Raw genomic sequence first — 24785 nt, forward strand, 5'->3', positions numbered from 1 at the left:
GGATTGTTTTGCAGAAAAAGAAATTTCAATGGTCTCTCTCTGTCCTTTTTTTTTTAGGAAGATGAGATTTGGTGGGTTGAAGCCTTGATGAGCTGGATCAGGACTAGAGGTTCCTGACCCGATTTGGTTTGGGATTTTTGGTTGAAAATTACACAGTTGAAGCATACATGGGACACATGCTTTGAGTGGCTGTTCTGAATCCAGCCTTGTTACCAACTCAAAGAAATAGGGTTTTGCTAAACTGAGGATCCATGGAGGTTGGTTTGGGTAAAGTTAAAAGTCAACCAAAACTAGGTCAGATCACTTTATCAGTGTCTAATTTTTGCAGAGTTTTTTAGAGAGAATTGTCCTGTGCTCCTGGATATTCTCTAACTACTCAATGGACTTAGGCTCAGTCTGCACTGACTTGGTCAAGATGTGATGGCCTTTAGAACAACAGAGGGTCCGCAGTCAAAACAGCGTTTAAGGCCAAACTTGGTGAGTTCCAGAATTCAAAAACACCAAATTAATGCTTGAACACCTGGTTTATGGGCGGGATAGTCTCTATTGGAATGAAGCCGAATGAACCCGGTTTGATAGGGCAACCAAGGTCTATAAGCTGCTACTGTCAAAATTGCTCTTGGTTCCCTTGGCTAGGCCAAAGTCTGCCAAACTCTTGGCCTATACACAATCCATTCCAGTTTGATTAGGCCGAGCTTCAACCTCTCTCTCTCTCTCTAAAACTGATTCACTTGGACTGGGCCAAGTTATAAACTGGACTTTCTCTCTCTAAAACTGATCCATTTGGTGTGGGCCAGGTTATAAACTTTGCTATCTTTTTCTCTCTCTCTCAAACTGATCTACTTGGACTGGGACAAGTTATAAACTGGACTCTCTCTCCCTCTCTAAAACTGACCCTTTTTTTTGGGCAAAGTTACAACCTTTGCTTTCTCTCTCTCTCTAAATTGACCCACTTAGGCTGGGCCAAGTTCTAAATTCTTTGTTCTCTCTCTCTCTAAACCGACCCGTTGGTTTGGCCAAGTTGTTAACCTTGTTCTCTCTCTCTCTCTCAACGGACCCCACCAAGGCTGGGCCAAGTTTTGATCTCTCTCTCTCTCTCTAAACCGACCCGTTGGTTTGGTCAAGTTGTTAACCTGGTTCTCTCTCTCTCTAAACCGACCACCAAGGCTGGGCCAAGTTTTGATCTCTCTCTTTTAAACTGCGACTCATTTAGGCTCGGCAAAGTTTTAACCTCGCTCTCTCTAAACGGATCGACCCATTTGGGCTGGGCCACTCTCTCTCTCTCACTCTCTTTGAGAGATGAAAGAAAGGAGGAGGCAACACGAAACTACCACAAATGGGGCTAAGAGTGGGTAATATCGTCATTGGATGGCGTTTCCAATTTTCTTTTGCCAATTAAGCTGGAACCAACGTCTTTGATTGGGTACTCCAGTCAAAATCCCCTCCCTTTCCCTGCAGATAAAATTCCGCTCACACCAGCCCACCGGAAACCATCCCCCTCGCACTCCCCCAATCCCCTTCATAGCCGCCCCTGGTTTTCATCCCCCCTCCCTCCATTAAATTTATGGCAGCCCCCTCTCTCCCCGTCCTTTTTATACCTCTACATCATCCTCAACCATCTGAAAAACCCTCCCCCCAATCTCCCCTCGATCCATTCCGTCCCAAAAGATCCCTTCTGGCCCTTCCCGCAACTTTCTGGGCCATATTTATCCATTCCCTTGCCTGGCCATCTCCAGATTCTTCCTGTTTCATAGGTTCCTGTGCTCCTTCTACCGGGAAAATTCCTTTTTTCCCATTTTCTGGCGTTCCCATCTTAGTGTTTTCCCTCTTTTCCATCCGGTTTTCTTTGTTTTCTCACGGGCACTCAGTTTTAGAATCTTTGCTGGTTTGTAGGGTTTTTGTGTATTCTCTTTCTTAAGGAATCTTTGGTTCCTGGTAGTGTAGATTTCTGGTTTTTTAAGTGGTTCTCTTTGAGGCGATCTCCATCAGAAATCTGTTTGTTTTTGGAACACCCATCTCCGGATTTCTGATGTTTTGATCGTTTTCCTTCTTTTTCTGAGCCTCTTTACCAGAAATCTGTTTTTTCATAATACCCACCTTTTTTCTTTTTTTTCTGGTTTTTTTTTAAGGTGCCCATATCCAAGTCTTTGGATTTTGGTGTTGCTCTTCTTCTTTTTTCCATCGAACCTATATCTAATTTCTTGGCTTTTCAATCCAAAACTGGTTTTTGGTTGTTCTCTTTTTACCATTGGTAGCTTTTCCTTCGCATCCACCTCACGTTTCTTGAATTTCCTCGTGCTGATTTGGATGATCAGTACCATGGGGTCACGATTTTGAGCTTTCTTTAATGAAGAGATTGATCAGCGATACCGCGGAGGGTTTTTACGATCTTCCAACTATGGAGAAGGTGGCTGATAAGAAGGCGAAGAAAAACCTCATGAAGCAGAAGCGTGCCATGCTCAAGAAGCTTTATGAGGCATGCAAGGATGCATTTTCTCTCCCTGGAACCATTCCTACGCCTCCAAACATTCAGCAGCTATGTTTGATTCTAGGTATCCATTTTTTGTGTCTTCTTTACCTTCTTGTTTTTATTGCCAATTTGAATTCCAAACATTTAGCATCCGACGAACTTATGATACTGTCAAGCATGAGGTTTGGAGTTCCACAATGCTGTTATTTGGACTTTATAGGATGTTTTGTGTGTGATCAGTCTATTTTCAGTTTATCGTTGTATTGTGAATAAAGCAATGTAGTTTTGTCTGCTAAATTGCCACTATATAGGAACAACTAAATTTACAAGTTGGAGTGGTTTTTTTATTTCACAGTCTGTCTTGTTGGATTTTTTCTTTCTCATTGAGCTTCGGCTTGTTCAACTGGACTTTTCTTATATCATATTAAAATTCATTTGTTTCAGGATTTTATACTTTGATTTTATACGAGCATGCATATATATAAATATAAAAGTACGTGTATAATGTTTGTATTTGGGTGGGTGTGGGGGGGGGGGGGGGGGGGGGGGGGTATCTATTCACTTGTCTGTGTTGAATAGTTTTCTATGGTTGCTACTGCAATTGATTGAAAGTGGACCCACAGTAAAATTCGTAGCATTGTACAAGCAAATAAAAGCGTTGAAGCAAAAAATAAACCTGAAAAATCAGAATGAAACCGATGTATTGGAAAAAATTTATGCTTTTGAAGTTGAGCCAAGAATTTCTGTTTCCTGAAAGAAGAAGGTACCTCGGTATAGCAGAAGTGATTCCTTGCTCATTACATTTGAAAGGTAATATATGGATGGTGCAAATATGCTGAAGGGAATGCATAAGTATGCATCTGTTTTGAACAGATTTTCTGTTAATAAGTAATGGATTGGGCATGCCTTATGGACATGTTATCTCAGCCCATGTTTTTGTGACATATGGCATAGCAGCAATAGTCTATCAATTGAAGGTACACATCATTCAAGGAGTTGAAAACTTGTAGTGCATTAGGAAAAAATTCTTTTAATTTTTCTTGGAGTTCAGTTTTTATTTGCTTTTAAGGGAACAAGTTGAAATTGATGTCATGGTTATTGATAAGTCCAATTTCTACTTGAGTTTCCTGTTGAGTTGAAGATTTATTATAGCACATTTGTTACAAGTATTATCTTTTCCAGTACTGTTGGACTGGATGCTCTTCCAGTTATTTGTAAATCCGTGATAACAAGATACTAATGCTATCTAATATCAAACCGATAACACTCTTCTTTATTGAGAAAATTTGAGAAAAGAATACATGATCACAGGCTCCATACAGCCAAAAAAATTTGTTATCATGAACTTAAGTAGAAACAAGAACAACAGTTGACTTTTCTGTTCAAAAAATTAGTAAAATAAGATAGAGATGCCATTCTTAAACTTGGATTCTGCAGATTTGAACTCATATTTCTATATGACAGACACATAAATAGAGTTACCGAGATGAAAACATGATATTATTAAAATCATGATTAATGTATTTTAAAGTTCAATGTTGGAGATAGCTACCACTTTCAAACTTCTTTGAAGAGAAAAGAAGGCAAAAGGAATATTCTTGTTACTTTTAAATTTGGGGAAATGGAACTATTGTAGGTGAGGCCATTATGGGGAGCTGCTGATTCCTAGATATTGCAATTTAATGTTTCCATAAGATATTTGTTTTGGTCATATTTTATGCCAAAAAATTCTGCTATATTGGGAAACCATATAAGCTTACGTTCATGTTTTCTGTTGTGACCTTTTTTGGGTTGGAATCACGTTGTGTTCCACACTTGTATGTGAGAGAGGCTTCAAGTGATTCAAACTTCAAGATGTTGACCTTAAGCTTCAATCAATGATATCTATGTGGTCCCGCAGTTATGCAATTGTGCTGAATAGGCATTTATTTGCACTTGACTGTGTTCGAATATATATGTGTGTGTGTGTGTGTGTGTGTGTGTGTGTGTGTGTGTGTGTCTGGACCTCACAGTGCCATGGTTGCAAAGTGATGGAGTCTCTCTTATGTTTCTGGCTTCCCTATTAGTTGGGTTTGCTTGGCAGTATATATGTGTGTGTGTGTGTGTGTGTGGAGAGAGAGAGAAAGAGAGAGATGAGTAGGTGTGAAATTGATACATGCTAAATGGTTTTTCTGCCTTTATGATGTTTTTTTTGCAGTTCCGACCCCATAAATGTGTTGGGAATGGTCAATTTACGATGAATCCACACCTGAATCATGTGTTTTAGATGAAAAAGTGATATTTGGAGTCTCAAAAATTTACAAAGATTTTGGACCGTTGATTTTTTGAACCTTATAAAAACCCACACATGTGTCGGAATTGAACACTTCAAGAGCTGATCCTTATAAAATCAAGTACATAGATCACATCGGTACGGTCAGAATTTAAAAATAAAACTAAAAACCCTGAAAAACTCATTTAGCATGCATCATTTCACACTTACCCATTACTCTCTCTCTCTCTATATATATATATATATGTGGTAACTGGAATATGTAAACTGGTACGTACCAAGATTTTTATAGTTTTTTTTTCTAAAATGCATATGCAGGGTTAGATTTGCAAAAAACCTATGAAAATCTTGGTTGATGCTAGTTTAAATATTTTGCTGGTTTATGTATTCAAGTTTCGCTATATATATAGGCCATAACATCGGATAACCATTTTGTCCAACTTATCATCAGCGGTGCAAAAAAAAATTGTGCAAAGGGGTCCTTTAGAGGTGTTCTTTTCCACTGCTAAAGGCCCGTTTTGCGCAAAATCAGCAAGCGCCGTTGATCACCGGTGCGCTCATCTGACGTGGGCCTCCACTGTTATATATCATTTCTAGACATATACATCCACAAACAGGCATTGAAGATATTAAAGCTTATTTATGTTACGTGCATTTATGCCTGAATACATGACACATCTATTTACACGTCTTCCCTATTAGTTAACATTGCATTCTTATATGCACAGCATGTCTGTGCACATAAATAAAATCATTGTGCACCTGCATATGTAGAAATAGACATGCTTCTGAAATACACCTTGCATTCTTTGCGTTTAGATTTTAAAATTCAATACAAAATTTTATGTATTAGAATGGTTGACAAATCTTTTTAACAAGATTTGGTGGACAAATAAGATACCTAATGAGTGGATGAAGAGTACTTTGGTGCCTCTATATAAAAATAAGGGTGATATACAAGATTGCACAAACTATCGTGGTATAAAACTCATGAGTCATACTATGAAACTTTGGGAGAGGGTGATTGAATCTAGGTTGAGGAAGGTTGTCATGATATCGGAGAATCAATTTGGTTTTATGCCTTGAAGATCAACTATGGAAGCTATACATCTTCTTAGACAACTTATTGAGAGAAATAGAGAGAGGAACAAAGATTTGCATATGGTTTTTATTGATTTGGAGAAGGCATACGATAGAGTACCTAGGGACGTTCTCTGGTGGACAATGATGAATAAAGGTGTTTCTCTCAAGTACATTAGTATAATTAAGGATATGTATGGAGTAGGGGGTGACAACCAATTTTCCTATAACGGTTGGGTTACATCAAGGATCTGCTTTAAGCCATTTCCTATTTGCTATAGTGATGGATGAGCTTATGAGATCAATTCAAGAAAATATGTCGTGATGTATGTTGTTTGCTGATGATATTGTTTTGATTGATGAGTCTAGAGCTGGGGTTAATGCTAAGTTAGAATTATGGAGACAGACATTGGAAGCAAGAGGTTTTAAGTTGAGTAAGAGTAAGACAGAATACATGGAATGTCGGTTTAGTAAGCAACGAAGTAGTGATGGGAGTGTAGTGAAGCTTGGTGAGCAAGAAATACCGGTGGATGATTGTTTCAAATATTTGGGATCTATCATTCAAAAGTATGGAGAATTTGATGGAGATGTAAATCATAGGATAAAGGTTGGGTGGATGAAATGAAAAAGTGCAACTGGAGTGTTGTGTGATCGTAGAATGCCATTGCGGTTGAAGGGAAAGTTTTAGAGGACGACTATTAGGCCCGCCTTACTATATGGTACGGAATGTTGGGCTGCCAAGAGACATCATATTCAAAAAATGAGTGTAGCAGAGATGTGGATGCTGAGATGGATGTATGGAAATACAATAAAAGATAAGATTCGGAACGAGGAGATACGTAAGAAGGTAGGCGTTGCACCCATTGAAAATAAGATGAGAGAGAATCGTTTACGGTGGTTTGGACATATTCGGCGAAGGCCTAATGATGCTCCAGTTAGAAGGGTGGAGAAATGGGAAAATATATTAGTTAAAAGAGGTCGGGGTAGGCCTAGGAAGACATGGATGGAGGTGATAGGAAAGGATATGAATGCTTTGAACCTCACCGAGGACATGGCATTGGATAGAAATGATTGGAGGAGAAGGATTCATGCGGAAGACTCAGAATGATTTTTTTTTTGGGTTCATATCGCCGACCCCAATTGTTTTGGGATGAAGGCGTAGTTGTTGTTGTTGTTTGTTGTTGTTTGTTGTTGGTTTTAGATGCATATGTATTAAGAATAGCTTGCATAGATCTCACATACATGCATGCTTTAGCCATTCATTAATTTATGGCCTTTGAGCTGTAATTACGGAAGCATGCATATGAAGACATACATATACTATGTGTGGTGTATTTTGCTTATGCATTCAAGTTCTCTCATGCAGATAAAATGAAGCCGTCAGACCTGGGCCTGAGTGAGGGTATGCCATATTTTAAGGTTGCTGAGGCTGAATCTACTCCATTGGTAACAATGATGATGCCCATTTTAGTGCCTGAAAACAACTTCTCAGTACGTTCCTCTACACCTCTCTTTCTTTAGTAACATCTATTAAACTAGTTAGCAATAATTTTCTTATTTTTATTTCGTTTCTCCCTTGCATTACTCTCTCTTTGCATGTAATGAATCCCATTGCATCTTGCTTGTTTACAGATCTGCATCTTCTGTTTACCTCCGGCTGCTATCATTCCCCTGCACAATCACCCAGGCATGACAGTTTTCAGCAAACTTCTCTTTGGTTCAATGCACATAAAGTCATATGATTGGGTCACCAGTTCCCCTAATGCGAGTGATCCCAGGAGCCAATCTGGCTGTAAGTCTGGTTCTCAATTTAACCAATTCTTTGATTAGCAGGCTGTTGCACTGTTGTCACATCCATGTCTTGGTACCATAAGCAAACGTGCATTGGCATGGGCTTGAAAATGTTGCTGATATTGCTTAGTGACAATGCACACTTTGCTTGGCAGTGCAGGTGGTGAATTCAACTGCAAGTAGTGTTGGTCCTCGATTGGCAAAGGTTCAATTTGATGGTGTTTTTACCTCTGAATGTGACACCTCTATACTGTACCCTACTACTGGAGGCAACATGCACTCTTTCCGGGCGCTTACGGCATGTGCAGTTCTTGATGTGCTTGGGCCACCGTACTCGAAAGCTGATGGCAGGGATTGTACGTATTACCACAGTCTGCCATGTCCAAGAGACTCAGGCATGCATCATTGGTACCTAAAAATGCTACGTGATCCAGTGTGAAACAGAAAACTGTGTATTTGGTGATCGAGCTTTGTCATAAGCTGCACTATTGCGTTTGCTAGGTCCATGTTTTGTACCATAACCCATCAGAACGAATGGATGGTTCAGAAGACGAATGGCACAGCAAGGCCCTAGCAAACTGCATAAGGGTTCCTACTTGGGCTTCTAATATCTTGGCCTGTTTCTTGTCTTTTTCCCATTGATTTACTGAAGTTCATTTATTCTGTGATTCAGGTGAAGGTGCGGTGTCTGCAGAGGGAGTTTATGAGCTGCTCGAGGAGATAGATAAGCCTGATGATTTTTTCTTTCGTGGTGCAAAATACAGAGGTCCAAAAATAATAGAAATTAGTTGAAGAATAAGAAAAAAGTTAAAAGAAAGGGGAAAAGAAAGAAAGAAAGAAAAAAGTGAAAGAAGCCATTTCTTTTCTTCTTGGGGCTTACTGCAGTTGCGGTCCTAACACGTGTACATATCAAGGAATGAAGAGAAAAAAGGAGGAAAAAGGGATATAACCCTCTCTTTTTTTATCTTCATGGTCATGTTTTTGGGGTGGGTGGTTTGGGGGTAGTCCTTTTTTTCCACCAACCTTTGATCTGGTATTTCTTGTGTTCAACACATGTTCATTGTTATTCATTTATTCAAAATTGAAATCATTTGCAACTTGTTTGTCTCGTAAACTCTCCGGCAATTAAACCTTGAACTTCCAAATAAGCCATCAGCACTCGATTCATCTTCCGTTCTGCACTTGGTCTTCTCAGTTACATACGATTCTAATAACCTAATGATCATGTGCAGGACAAGTGCATTATTATTTGGAGACATAAATTTTGAAAGTGATACAGTTGTCACATGGACGATGGACAGTATTCTCTGTAATTTTCAATTGAGAACAATATACAAGAGGGTATGACACGTGAGTTGATTGAAGTACCAGTTTTATGTAAGGATCACACAGGGAGAGGGGGGCTCCTGCATCCATTTTGGGGGATGAACGGCCAATCAAAGGGCTCTTTTATGCATAATGTTCAAAATATGAATGGTTTCTTTTGTGCGGTCGATGTAATTTCGGTCAGGTGGTGTACCATTCATGTGTTGTAAAAACCTAATTGGCCCGACTTTGGGCGGTTGGGATCCACTCATTCCCTATGGCATCCTCCATCTTCATGCCTCTTTAAATTTTATGATGCAAGTTGTTTTGATAAAATCTGACCCCATAGGTGGATTCAGTATAGTCTATTTTATAAGAATCGACCTTTGAATCTTTTTTTTATTTCAATAAAAAATATGATATTTTAAATCACAAAATTTTGTGTTTTGTTATCCATTGATTTTTGAATTACTAAAATGTCCTGCACACAAGTTGATTTGGGCAATTCAAATGTCGATCTTCACTAAATGGATGAGTCAGATCACATCTTTGGAGTCTGATTTGACCAAAACAGCTTACATCAATGAAATCTCAAAACTATGCAGATATGGAGTAGTAACCAATGTCCCAATGTCCGCACTTGTGGAGGGGTGACAACCAATTTTTTTATAACGGTTGGGTTACATCAAGGATCTGCTTTAAGCCCTTTCCTATTTGCTATAGTGATGGATGAACTTACGGGATCAATTCAAGAAAATGTGTTGTGGTGTATGTTGTTTGTTGATGATATTGTTTTGATTGATGAGTCTAGAGCTGAGGTTAATGCTAAGTTAAAATTATGAAGACAAACATTGAAAGCAAGAGGTTTTAAGTTGAGTAAGAGTAAGACAAAATATATGAAATGTCGGTTTAGTAAGCAACGAAGTAGTGATAGGAGTGTAGTGAAACTTGGTGAGCAAGAAATACCGGTGGATGATTGTTTCAAATATTTGGGATCTATCATTCAAAAATATGGAGAATTTGATGGAGATGTAAATCATAGGATAAAAGTTGGGTGAATGAAATAGAAAAGTGCAACTTGAGTGTTGTGCGATCGTAGAATGATATTGCGGTTGAAGGAAAAGTTTTATAGAACGACTATTAGGCCCGCTTTACTATATGATACGGAATGTTGGGCTGTCAAGAGACATCATATTCAAAAAATGAGTATAGCTGAGATGCGTATGCTTAGATGAATGTGTGAAAATACAATAAAAGATAAGATTCGAAACGAGGAGATACGTAAGAAGGTAGGCGTTGCACTCATTGAAAATAAGATGAGAGAAAATCGTTTACGGTGGTTTGGACATATTCGACGAAGGCCTAATGATGCTCTAGTTAGAATGATGGAAAAATGAAAAAATATATTAGTTAAAAGAGGTCGGAGTAGGCCTAGAAAAACATGGATGGAGATGATAGGAAAAGATATGAATGCTTTGAACCTCACCGAGGACATGGCATTTGATAGAAATGAATGGAGGAGAAGGATTCATGTGGAAGACATAGAATGATTTTATTTTTTTGGTTCATATCGCCAACCCCAATTGTTTTGGGATGAAGGCATAGTTGTTGTTGTATGCAGATAGGGATGACATAGGAAATGAGTGGAACCTATTTGAACTTTGGCTAGACTTTAAATGACTGTCCAAGCGGCATGCAAATTTATGCCAAAGATTTTTTCCAAGTTTTAATTGACTTTTTTTCAAGTTTTAATTGCCACGGCTTTAACTAAAATACTTGGTTTGGGAGTTGAGTCACAACTTGACAAGAACATAGATGGGAAAATTGCTTGCAGGGGCTCCGGCCATTTGGTAGGAACGACTTGTGAATGTCAGGTCACCTAAGAGACAGAATGACACGAGTGAAACCCAAGGGGCATCTCTTGGGACAAGGGCTAAGTATACTCCCCAGTTTGCTAGGGGGGAGACCTCAAGGGTTTTACCAACTAAAAGAGACGCAAAATACACAAGATGCATCAGCTACCCAACCAACGAAGTGGAGCAGAGTGTAGATACTGTAGCCACTCAGCATCAAACCCTGCCAAAGATCTGAAGTCCATAACGCACGCACCCAAACAGACACACCCGCAACCACTCATTTACATGCCCACAGGGCTGAACGCCCACCCGATTACCCACATCAACAGACTCACACTAATGCACCCGCACAGGTGAACGCCCACACCCATACCGACACATTCCACACACAGTCACACACGCTAACACACACCTGTATTGCAGACTTCATTTCAGTATTTACAGGAGGATAAAATTGTAGCTCATGGCATCAAGTCGTACAGGTAACTTGTGATTTAAAAATGACAAGTGAAATAACAAAACATCTAAGATAAAGGAAAAAGAGAGTTTTTGGCAGGACTAGAATATGTGTATACGTGGCAGAGAAATAAATAAATGGCTTCAGTTATCAACCCATTGCCTCTCATGTCCTATTATACCAATATAATAACAATAAATATTAACTAAAAGATAAATAAACAAACATAAATGACCTATAATGATATATAAAATTTTATGAAAAAATCATAAACATAGTAAACCCTAAATCCGTGATTGAGGAAGGACGTTGATGACAATACAAAAAACATCAATAGCAACAACCAAACACAAATACCTATAGGGATATTCAATGACTACAAGCTGGATCCATTCACACACCTGATTATAGGCTACCATATTAAACAAAAATATGCATGGGGATACCCATGTATATATTGTATGAAACTCACATTTCAAACATGTAGATGGAGAAGTCGATCACAAGAATGATATCGCAACCTCCTCAAAATGTATAAATCATCGCAAGGGTTCTACAAAGAAGTTCTTTGCAAACACAAATAAGAAGAAGAAACCCTCGAACAAAAGTGTGTGTGTGTGTATATATATATATATATATGTGTGTGTGTGTGTGTCAACAAAATCACAACTATTAAGAAAAAATGTATATAATAAATTTTTTATAAATATTTAAGTAACACATTTGCGATTTTGTTTGAAGTTTCACATATAAATTTATGCGATTTCAGAAAGCATATGCGAAAAAGTAAGATATTTGCGAGAGGTATTTCATAAATATTTATGCAAAATATTTATGTGTATGCGAAACAATAGGATAATTGCAATTTTGGTGGTTTCAGTTTCATCAAAAAATTGCAAATAAATTTATGCAATGTTCGTGAGGTCTAAATTCGCATAAAAAACCTGTGATCTTGTATTTAAGTGGGTCTTAAAAATAGCCAATGGACGATACAATTTTATCGTAAAAGAGCCTAAATTCGCAGTTGTGAAAGATAAAAGAATCCTAACGATGTCAGATATTTATGAGTTTAAATATCGGAAGAGTATAAAAAATTATAGGTTTTTAAGAAATTAGGTCAGATTAGCCATACAATAAGATCATTCTCATGTTTTTAAATCATCATCATTTTTGTGAACAATAAGGTCGATTATTTATCTTGAACAAGTGGATTCTATGATAGATTGAATATGATTAAGAATACATAGTAAATAGACCAATGCAAACACATATAAATGGTTATACCTAATATTTATTGTGTAGGTCTATTTAACGCATTCAGAATTTTCTTACTTTTATAGTTTATTTATATTTTTTCACACACACACACACACACACACACATATATATATATATATATATATATATATATATATATATATATATATATATATATATATATATATTAGATTCACATATACACCCATGTTTTCTCAATATTTTTTTCAATAAAAAACAAAAGTTGGTTACCTAACTTAGAGCTGTAAACAGGTTTGTTTGTTTTTCTTGTCGTACTAGTAGGAGCAGCCAGTGCACCTCCCCTTGTGTTGGGATGTTGCAGGTTAAAAACCCAATGGTGGTGTTGTCTAACTAATAGGGGTCTAACGAACCCCATTTTGCATTTAAAAAATAAAATAAAATAAAATCTCAAACTCGGATTGGTATCATTTTTGTAACGACCTTAAACTGGCCTTCGAAAAATAGGATATTTTTTTTATAAATAAATAATTTTAAAACATTGAGAAAAATATCACAAGACTCTAAGCACATTAGAGATTTAATATACACAAGCCCACAATCATTTTAGACATAAAATAAATCAAACCATGAAGTGAAATAGAATTTATTTTAATTGAATAATCCTCATTTAGGTTTCACATGTTCCCTCGAAACAAAAACTCTCTAATACAGTTAGAACCCATAATCCATATACACATACGCACCATAAACTTTGATCAAGAATCAACCTTGATCACAACTTACACGAAACCAATTCAAAACAATCTGCGATTCTTTCCAGACCAATTGAAATCGAAAACCACATTGAGGTGGGTTTGGTTTTCAGCATAAGTCTCCTAATTAAACCCATGTGATTCTACCCATGCTAGCATCCTAGGAAAAAGAGAAGAACTCGTCTCTTTGTTGTTCGGAACGATGAAGAAAGTGGATGAAGATGAAGAAGACGTTGATGGAGCAACATTTGCCCCTCCCAACGCCTATCTCTTTCTCTCTCCCGATTTATGCTCTCCGTCATCCACTATATACCTATATTATATATATATTTTACATTAATCTAAACAATGAAATACATTTATTTAATAAAAAATATGTTTATTAAATTTATAATTAACTTGGCCAAAATTTGGCAGATATTACAATTTCAGAAGTTTACTTTTATTAAAAATACTTATAAAAAATTGGGTCAGGTCAGACACACAGAAAAAAAGAATCATAACCCAAATGTGGCCAGCATATAGGGATGGCAGTGGACCGGGGGAAAGCGGGGGCCCGCCCCGCCTCGCCCCGTTTGGACCGGGGATGGAGGGTATGAAACGGGGATGGAGGCGGGGACGAAGGTTAAAATCCATCCCCGTCCGGGGGTGGAGGCGGGGATGGACTGGCACGTTCCCCCGCCCCGCCCCATCCCCGCCCCCGGCCCCGCCCCGCCCCATCCCCGCCCCCCAACCCTTTATATTTTTCTACATGTTTACTAACCCTAACTCCCTTCCCTAATTTCCTAACCCTGGAGCCGCCGAGCCGGGCCGTCGCCTCTTCCCCTTCCCCATCCGCATTATCATTGGAGCTGGGCCGTCGCCGACCACCGTTGGCCGTCGCCGACCACCGTTTGCCGACACCGACCACCATTGGCCGACACGATCTCTCCTTCCTTCCATGGCTGATGCATTGTTTGACATCTTCTGAGATCTTAAAAACAACTTTTGACATGGCTGATGCATTGTTTGTTTGTCAGCGTATGAACTATAAAAAAAAGAAGGTAAGGTTGGGACACTTGAGAGACCACTCTCCGATCTTGGTAATCTAAGTTAGCGTGGCTACTGGACTAGGGTTTTGCTTGACATTTTGAAGAAGCATAAGGGCAATATTTTCATCCTGCTTTCTTTCTGGACCTTCATGTTTTAAATTTGTGTTGCACTCTGTGGTTTTGCTTGTGCTGTCAAATCTTCTCATATAGTGGACACATTTTTCTGTGATTATAAAGCAGGTTTCAATAGGTTAATTTTTTCATTTATAGTGGTTGTTTGATTTGGCTTAATTTTTTTTAACATTTCAGATCAACTTATTTGCATATTCATTTTTCTAATTATTAAATAATATTCTCCAGTTCAGAAAAAATTGGAGGATGAGGAACTGAGTCCATTCAATATCTTCTAGAGCATGATCCATGGATGTTATGTATTAGTTTACTAGGCACAAGTAAAATCTAATTTTTGTCTGAGCTATGAAGGCGGGGAGATCCTGTTTTCCATGTGGATGAATTCATTTATCATTAACTGAAATATTAACCTGAATGATTTCTAAGTAGGGATGCAATTTGACAAACGGGGACGGGGCGGGGCGGGGACGGGGACGGGGCGGGGGTGGAGGACATGAAACGGGGATGAAGGCGGGGGTGGAGGATAAAATCCATCCCCGTCGCGGAGGCGGGGCGGGGGTGGAGGATAAAATTTTGAGGCGGGGCGGGGGTGAAAACCTTGTCCCCCGCCCCGCCCCGCCCCGCCCCACTGCCATCCCTACCAGCATATTGCTTGAGTGGGGTTTGGGTCGATTCAAGGTCGACAATTTTTATGCTGAAAATTCAAGTTCAGGTTGGGTTGGGTATCTGATATAAATCCGACCCATTGCCAGCCCTAATATGACTCGGCTACAACTGGGCTTTGATCATAAATAGGTCAGGTCGTATCCAATTGATATTAATGTGTTACGGGTAGCCGGTAGGGGTGTCAACAGGTGGGACCCCCAATAAAATAGGTGTGTCCAAACCCAGATATGACTAAGTTATGAGGATATCGGATCTGGATTCATGTTTGATCAGATTTTTCATAAGAAAATCATACCCAGATCCAATACAGATTACATAAACCAGACCCGGTAAAATAATATTTTTTAAGATTTTTATATTGAAAAATTATGGATCTTAATCAGAAGTCAGGTCAGACCCAGGTTTGGTATAAATATTTCATAAACCATACCCGACCCATTTCATAATCGGACCCCATGGGTCTGACCCAAATAGTTAATTGGACCCCTTTGTAAACAAACCCTGACCCTATAGGATCTGGTACGGGTTGGGATCGGGTCATACCCGACCCATTGACGCCCCTAGTTATGGGTTCAGGTTGGATTACGTATTTTTCATGCACATCTGACTCGGGTACAACTGAAGTGATCCTAAATAGGTCAGGTCGTATCCAATTAGTATCAGTGTGTTCTGGGTTCAGGTTGGATTACGCATTTCTCATGTTTACCTGTCTAATTCTTCCGCGGTTAATGTATGGTACACCCAAGTAAGGGTGAAAATGGACTGGGTATAGGATGGATGGCTTTGATCCAAATCCAAATGGAATATTGTGCAAGAGGTATGGCTTGAGTTTGGATTGAAATGAGATCCAATAAAATAGGGTTGACTCTAGATCCAAAATGTATAAGATAATGCTGTATCTGTTGAAAGAAGACATAAAAAAATAGATCAAACTTGATCCAAGTCTGAATACAGAACTGACATAAAATATTAATCGAACACAATCCAATTAATCAAATCCAAATGTGATATGAACGCACATTTGAATGTTGGTTTCGGGATTCCAATCAGAGGTACGGAAAACCCTATCTATTTTCACCCTTACCCTCGAGGAAGATGGATCCGCATCATCATCCGGGACTGGACCCGGATCCGAATACGATCCATTTATCATAGGAAAAATCTGCACGCCCAACTCATTCGATTGCGCGAATTTCAGTTCGAGACTCGAGCAAAGAAGAATGAACGCTGCAAGTCCAAACATGGGCATTGCTTTCATGCATTCCATCCACCCTCCGTGCCCAAAACGAGTTCCTTTGTGGATTTGGGGAAGACAGAATTTGTGGGTTTTTATTAGAAATGGAAGGTACCAAAAGTTGGGATTGACTTCTTGTGGAATTCGTTCCTCTCCCAATGATGGTTCTTCTCCTCAATCTGACGAAAACAAGGTTTGATTTTTCTTCTACCTTTCTTTCTCCTTACTATTCTTGTTGTTATTGATGCTACTAAACATGGAACACTAAAACAGCTGTAATAGTTTGGATTGATGCTATTTGTGTTACTATTAGCACAATCGAGTTTTTGTAATTATCGTGATGTGTAGAGCTGGTGGATGCATTTTCTTGATTGCCCATTTCTTCTAAACCTGAGATGCAACCAGTTATGGGTTCACTTGAAATTGCTTGAAAGCCAATAATTTTTACTCTAATGAAAATGTAAGTCTCACGGTTACGTTGGTTAGCAATCCTTGGCTTGAAAAAGTGCCCTTAGCCCATACCTTGGAAACAGTTGAATGCAAAATGAATCTTGGTACAGGACCCATTCTTGTAAATGATTTGGGAGATAGAGCGGTCAATAGCATGTCCATGAATGGTGAGATGGTTGATGAACGAGTTATTTAATTTGCTGTTTTTATCAAGGATTCTGATGTAGGTCGAGGAAGAAAATGCTTTTTTAGCTGAGTTTGTTTCTGGCCTGTTTACAATTGTTTTCAAATGGATAGAATTCAACCTACTTAGGAAATGCTAGACATATTTGCATTTTAAAGTTCATCACATACAGAGTCTTTTATGCAGTAAGCTCGTTGTGAATGCTTTGTTGGAAAAGGTCTTTTAAGTGCATTGTGACTTGGTGTTCTTAACAATCCATCTCCTTAAAATTTACCCCTCTGTGGGATCAGTTTTGTAATCCTATTTCTCTATTTGTCCCTACTTAACGCTAAAACTTGAATCACTGTACATCTCCTTAGAAATTTTACCTCTATGGGATAAGTTTTGAAATCCTATTTTTTTGTCCCTCTATGGTATCAGTTTCCCTTCTACAAGTTTTTTTCTTCGTTTTTTCAAAAAAAAAAAAGTTTGAGGCCTCAAGTCTGAAGCTGGTGATCTTTAGGAACCCAATCATCTCCCAACTGACAAAACATACAAACTGTTGAAACTTACATTATACTGTTCTTTTGTTTGTGCAGTATGCCAATGATGATTATACAAACCAATATACTGGTTTACCACATGCTTCTCTTGGATGGTATTGTAGGACCTGACATGATTAAACATCTGATCAGGAATTTGATCCATTGATAAGTTTGAATCTTTGATATGTGACATGTTACTACTCTTTTCCCATTTCTATTTTTAGTGTTCTTTGGTTCATGTGATTGATTGGGCTGAATAGACTCAATTTGTTTGTTGAAACAGCCATCTTTCAATCCTTCTGAAGACCTTTTTGGGCTTGAAACAGATTTGCAACCAAGGTACTATTTTCTGTTATCTTCCAGCTGCAAGCATTTTTGTTAAAATACATTGTTGGCTGTTGCCTGTATTTGTTTCAATTGATTTATTGAGACATACCTATATGATCTCTGTGAATGTACCTTATTCAATCATAATGGATGTAAGATATTCCTAATAACCTTTTCCACAAGAACCACTTGTTATGAATTCCCAAACTTGTTGCTATCTATCAATTCATGACCATTGAATACGTATTCACTGTGAATATTACAAGTACCAAATAAATTTCTTACATCAAGAATCATGTAACATTATTTTAGTAACAGTTCCAGTTCAATTAGTGTACATCTGTTGTCAGATTCTATTAACAGATAAAATGAGGTGCACCTATTTGGGTGTAAGGATGAATCACGTGCTAGAATGCAGTTATATCTAACATAAGCACTAGGATATCTTTCATACACTTATTTTTCATGAGTGGTATGACCTTCCTCAAGAACCAATATGTTGTTTCTATTCTGTTCACCTTTTGAAGAGGAAATAAGAATAATTTTAATGCAAAAAGCAAAATAAGCAAAGGTAGAAATGGAGGATAAACTGGAAACTTGTGTCCCTACTTCCTATAACATCATGAAGGAATGACATCCTCATGAGGATCCAATTGATGTGCTAATTGCTAACAACCTCCCCCCGACAAGTTGTTGCAGAATTGAAAATTTGGATATATTTTGTTCTTTCTTTTCTTATCTATAATTGGTGCTTGATGACATCTACACATACAAAAGTATAAGTTGCCAAATGAAGTTTTTCTAAATGTATTTCTTGTGGAATCTTTGCCTTTCAACAATCTTTACTCGTTCACTAACTATTTCCTTGAACTGCTGTCTGAGATGCCTTGTGTCCAACTTCTGGACATTTGTCCACATTGTTTTTGGCTGATTCCATCACAATCTACTGCCTGGTAACAGGGTGGCAAAAAGGGCTTTAAGGTTCAAATTAGGAATAAGTTTTATCACCGTTGCATGTTGAGGTTTGTGCACTTCTTCCAAATCACATCAATGTCTAGTCTAACCCTGATGATTGTCAATTTACTATTTCACATTTTCCAATTGTGATAACCATAACGATGCTTGTAAGTTTGCTCTTAACAGGGCTATCTATCTATTAATGCCACTCTAAATTTTGATTCCTTTTTGTCATTTAGGAAGCTGATATTCACTACACCCAAGCTTAGGTCTTGGTTTGGACCAAATGGCCAGTATGTCAGGGAATTGCCATGTCCTAGCTGCAGAGGCAGGGGTTACACACCTTGTACAGAATGTGGGATTGATGGGTCTCGTTTGGACTGTTCACAGTGTAATGGAAAGGTATGTCTTTTCTCATTATCTATTCAAGACTAAAATTTTTACTGATCACTTTTATTATATCTCTATTTGAGATTTTCATACTTTTCTTTTTCACCCCATACAAGTGGGTTGAAGTGGTAAAGGGAATCTTGTATGATAAAATTCTCCACCACTATAATGGCTCGAATGGTTGGTTGACACTTTACATGGATGTTATCCCTACAACCTTGAGTTGGGTATCCTAAGATGGACACATCTCGGCATCCTTTTATTCTTTTCCTTTTCATCTGATTAAAAACCCTTTTCTCAAAAAAGCAATTGGATTGATGGAATTTGGTGTCTTTAAAAAAATAATAACAAAGTTTCTTTTTTCTCCTTATTGCTTACTATTTATGGAGATCCTTGTTAGTTTTACTGTTTTTGAGTTGGGAAACAATCTTCTGTGATGGACCCACAACTTTCTGCAATTGATCTTTCTAAACATATAAAAAAGGCTATAACATAGATGCAGGTATCTGTACACAGTATGACATGTATATGGATGTTTTTCATAAAAGGATATTATAGTGCAGTTGTGTGTGTGCAGATTGTAAGTATAGCAAATCACTAAAATGGAGAAAAAGATAGGAAATAAAAAACATATATGAAAATAAAAAACATACAAATATAGTACATATACTTCTGGTATCTAGTACATACATATAAGGCAGCTCCCAGCAATAATATCCTTAACTATCTTTTTTCTTGTTGGTTAAGCAATAGTTTCTTGTTATCTTGCTGCTCAAGTCAAGGTCTATTTCCCTCCTTTTTACTCTAGTTCTGATTTGATATATAAAAAATATTGTATATGAAATCTGATTTGAATATTGTGTTATCAGAATCAGAATCTGCCTTATACATATCAGATCTTATCTGCGTGTAATTTTTCTCGTGATCAGTCCATCGGCTACTTCTTGTCTTTCATGATTATGCTTGAATCTGGTTTTGGGTCATAAGCTTAATATTTTCTTGTGTTTTCCTTTAGCCTTATTGTAACCTACACTCACTTGCGTCAGAGCTTATGCTGCTGCTATCATATAGTTCAAATTTGTGGTTTCAAGGGATCTGAGTTTCTGGTACTAAAAAAATTTGAGGCAGACTTTATGATCCCATTTATTGATTGAATAGTGCTTGATTGCATGGAGTAGGCTACTTTTCTTATTTCTTTCACTGTTTTCCTTTCTTTCTATCTTTGAGTTATTCTTGCGTTTCTCTTCTTTATTTTGGTCATTTATTATCTTAGTCTTTCATGGATCTTAACCTTCAATCTTCTTCAAATCTGTCATCAAATTTGTAGAAGATCTGAAAACAAACACAAAAACCGAGGCAGAGAGAGAGAGAGACGGCTGTATAGAAATGAGAGAACTCGTTACTTTAGATTAGGGCTAATCTCTATATTAAATAGAGAGAGTCCAAAGAAAGAAATTACACTCAAGTCCCTCATTAAACATTAAAATTCAAATAACCTCTAGTTTAGAAAACCTTTTAACTAAAAACCTCTTAGTCTCAACACTCTCCCTCAAGCTGGAGCATAGATATCAATCATGCTCAGCTTGTCACAACATTTTGAGAAATTTGGTCTAGCAAGAGGCTTTGTAAACATATCTGCAACTTGGTCTTCCGACTTTAGATATTTGGTAGTGATATGACCAGCTTGAACCATATCTCTTACATAGTGGCAATCAACCTCAATGTGCTTTGTTCTCTCATGAAAGACATGATTGTTCGCTATATACGTGGCAGCCTTGTTATCACACATCATGGTCATGGGAGAGGAAACCTTCACCTGAAGATCATGAATAACAGTACGAACCCACATCAATTCAGTAGCTGTTTGGGCCATAGCCCGATATTCTGATTCTGCACTCGACCTAGAAACCACATTTTGTTTCTTACTTCTCCAAGAAATCAAGTTGTCTCCCAGAAACACACAGAATCCTGTGGTAGATTTTCTATCCACTACAGATCCTGCATAGTCAGCATTAGAATAGGCCACTATCTCCGGAGTTCCACCTTTCCTGAACAATAACCCCTTTCCAGGAGAAGATTTTAGATATCTGAGAATCATTATAGCTGCATTCCAGTGTACCTCAGTTGGTTTGTCCATAAACTGGCTAACTTTGCTTACTGCTAAAGCAATATCCGGCCTGGTCACAGTTACATAAAGTAGCTTCCCTACTAGGGAGCGATAGCTTTTGCTATCAACCGGTTTTGACCCTTCTTTAAACAACTGAACTTTATGGTCCATGGGAATATTTGCTGGTTTAGCTCCCAACATTCCCGTTTCCTTTAATAAGTCATGAACATACTTCCGTTGAGACAAAACCATCCCTTCACGGCTCCTAGCAACTTCTATACCCAGAAAATATCTAAGTGAACCAAGGTCTTTTGTAACAAAGTGTTTTTGAAGATGAGCCTTTGTGGCTTCAATATCTTTCACATTGTCTCCTGTAAGAATGATGTCATCCACATATACCACCATAACAACTATGCCTAAGTTAGTTTTCTTGATAAATAGTGTATGATCTGCCGCTTACCTATTAAAGCCAAAGCGTGACATCACTTCAAACAACTTTTGAAATCATGCATGAGGACTTTGTTTCAAGCCATAAATCGTCTTTCTCAATCTACACACCTTCTGACACTCCTCCTCAACCTCGAATCCTGGAGGTTGTTGCATGTAAACGGTCTCAGATAGATCCTCATATAGAAATGCATTTTTCACATCTAATTGGCACAAGTTCCAACCGTGCTGAACAACTACTAAGAGAACAAGACGAATGGTACCCATCCGTGCAATAGGAGAAAAGGTTTCAAAGAAATCAATACCATATGTCTGAGTATACCCTTTTGTTACTAATCTGGCCTTGTACCTTTCAATAGAACCATCAGATTTGTACTTTATTGTATATACCCATTTACATCAAACAATGTCAGCATCTGCTGGGGAATCAACTAGATCCCATGTATGCTGAGATACTAAAGCATCCATTTCTTCTTGCATAGCCACCTTTCAGCGGTTATCAAGCTCTGGCTGTTGATAGTTCAGAGAAAAAGTTTTCATCTGATTTCCAATTCTGGCATCGAAGACAAAATGAGATATGGGATATAAGGTATATTGTCGTGTCCCCTTGTGTAGAGCAATAGGCCTGTTATCATCATCATGAAGATCACTATTGTCAGTAGTACTTACCTCAGGGGAAGAAGAAGATAAAGGCACTTGTGGAGGTGGAGCTCTACGCACATATATCAATGGAGGATTATTAAATCTTGAAGAGGATGAAGTTTGATTCGGTAATGAGGGCACAAATTCCAAAGGAAAAGTAGGTATAGGTAATAGAAAAGACTCAGCTGGATCAACCTGCAGTGGGGAACCGATACTAGAGTAATATGGAGTGGATTCCAAGAAAGATACATCCGCACTGGCATACTCTCAGCGAGAAATAGGATCATAACATCGATATCCCTTTTGATTTTCGGGATAACCTATAAATATGCATTTTGTAGCTTGAGCAGCTAATTTATCACGATCAGGGCTAAGTTTGTGTACAAAACAAACACATCCAAATATTTTTGGCGAGAAAGAGAAGAGTGGGGCATTAGGTTTTAGGATATGTAATGGAATTTGATCACCCACAGAAGATGAAGGCATGCGGTTGATCAAATAACAAGCAGTGGTAATCGCATCACCCCAATATAGCGCAGGAACGTTGGATTGAACCATAAGGGTCCGAGCAACATCAAGCAGGTGCCGATGTTTTCGTTCAGTCACCCCATTTTGTTGAGATGAATAGGCACAGGTAGTTTGGGGTTGAATGCCATGATCTTGGTAAAATTGTAACATAACTTTTGATTTAAACTCAAGAGCATTATCAGTGCGAACAATCTTGACAACAGATTCAAACTGTGTTTTTATTTCAAGAATTAGGGATTTAATAATACTTGGAACTTCAGATCGTTCTTTTATTAAAAACACCCATGACAACTTAGAGAAATCATCAACAATAACAAGATAATATCGACACTGAGTCCTAGTAGGAATCTTACTAGGACCCCATACATCTGTATGAAGAAGTTCAAAAACTTTGTGGCTAGACTGACTCGAAGGGAACAAACTTCGATGATGCTTGCCCAACTGACATGCTTCACACTGAAATGATGTAGTTGAAGGAATTTGAGGGAAGACAACACGAAGCTTTGACAATGAAGGATGACCAAGACGACGATGCCACTGCACAAGACTGGAGTGTTCCACTGCAGCATAAACATTACCCACTGGATGATGTAGGTAGTAGACTCCATTTTCTTCATAGCCTCCACCAATCTTCTTTCCCGTCAGCAAATCCTGAAAAAGACAACCCATCGGATTAAATATTATTCTACAGTTTAGTTCTTTTGTAAGACAACTAACAGAGAGTAAACTTTGAGGAAAGTTAGGAGCATGAAGAACATTTTTCAACTGTAAGGTGGAGGATATAGAAATATTTCCCTGACTGACAACCGGTGAGGAACTTCCATCGGCTAATGAGACTCCTCGATGAACAATAATATCCTTTAGATCTGAAAAGACAAGCGAATTTCCACACAAGTGTCTGGATGCACCAGAGTCACTAATCCACTTACTATCATTCAGATGAAGATGATTCCTTGTTGAGTAGGCAGCACCGGCTACAGGCGGGGTGGAACTCGAAGGTCGAAGAGCTATCAACGCATCATATTCTGCTCGACTGAGGGTGATACTGTCACTTGTAGAGATATTATCATGTACATTTGTTGCCTCTAGTGTAGTAACATTTGCTTTTGGAGCATATGACTTGGATGAAGAAGAGGTTGGCCGACCATGCTTATCCCAGCAACGATCTTCTAAATGTCCAGATTTTTCACAGAATGTACATTGAAGTTTTCCTCTGCCTCTTATACCTCGCCCACGACCTCGTCCTCTGATATTTTGAATATTTCTACACCCATAACCAGACGAGACAACTAGAGCAGATGACTGGGTCACATGCTGAGATTGTGGAAGAGAAATCACAAGTTTACTCAGACGATTGTATGCATCAGCAAGAGTAGGAACATCTGATCCAGTCAACATTTGGACTTTTGCAACAGAGAATTCTGAAGATAAACCTGTAAGAAACCGAGCAACCATAGTCTGTTCTTGATGATCCTTTTGCTTCGAACAACAAAGAGGCCTGTGAGCATTGAGTCTTTCAAACACAGCTTTGACGGAGGCATAGTACTGGGCCAAGGTCTGATCTCCCTGCTGCAAATTATATATCTCCTGTTCGACTTGCAGGATACGACTCACATTAGTCTCTTGTGAGTACGTATCTCGAAGATTATCCCACATTTGTTTGGCTGTATGATAGTAAATTAAACCATCTGCAATATGGGGTTCGACACTATTTATGATCCATGACATAACTATGGGCATTATCTTCGTCCCAAGTAACGTATTTTCCAACCTTTTCATTAGGTTCATCTTCCAACAAAATATGTTTTCTACGATGTCCAGATACCGAAATCATAAAAGTTCTGGACCACCTGGCATAGTTAGTTTCGTTCAACCTTACAAAGGAACCATACGAGAAGAGATTTGCAAAAGCCTTATACTCCCCAATATGTTCAATTTTGGAAT

General features: G+C 38.3%; 2 protein-coding genes across 3 annotated transcripts in view; both read left to right on the plus strand.

Moving 5' to 3' along the window:
* The first annotated feature begins 1618 nt into the window (after nt 1–1618).
* Nucleotides 1619–8761, plus strand: LOC149815290 (plant cysteine oxidase 2-like). 2 transcript variants are annotated; one of them, XM_089989324.1, is made up of 5 exons: nt 1619–2552; nt 7189–7313; nt 7455–7614; nt 7769–7969; nt 8287–8761. In XM_089989324.1, the coding sequence occupies exons 1-5, from the start codon at nt 2348–2350 to the stop codon at nt 8403–8405; spliced, it is 810 nt and encodes a 269-aa protein (XP_089845450.1). In that variant the 5' UTR covers nt 1619–2347; the 3' UTR covers nt 8406–8761. The 2 variants fall into 2 exon arrangements, with proteins under 2 accessions (XP_089845450.1, XP_089845449.1); XM_089989323.1 differs by having other exon boundaries at nt 1631–2552; nt 7769–8008; nt 8287–8710.
* A 7531-nt stretch (nt 8762–16292) lies between these two features.
* The window catches only part of LOC149815291 (uncharacterized), a 34529-nt gene continuing 26036 nt past the window's right edge, over nt 16293–24785 (plus strand). Inside the window, exons 1-3 of the mRNA XM_089990516.1 lie at nt 16293–16478; nt 17727–17782; nt 18967–19129. Coding sequence (XP_089846642.1) covers nt 16293–16478; nt 17727–17782; nt 18967–19129 — 405 coding nt within the window. The remainder of the gene's footprint in view (nt 16479–17726; nt 17783–18966; nt 19130–24785) is intronic.

This window comes from Nuphar pumila, chromosome 15 (assembly GCF_984573655.1).
Source record: "Nuphar pumila chromosome 15, dmNupPumi1.hap1.1, whole genome shotgun sequence".
Classification (NCBI taxonomy): Eukaryota; Viridiplantae; Streptophyta; class Magnoliopsida; order Nymphaeales; family Nymphaeaceae; genus Nuphar; species Nuphar pumila.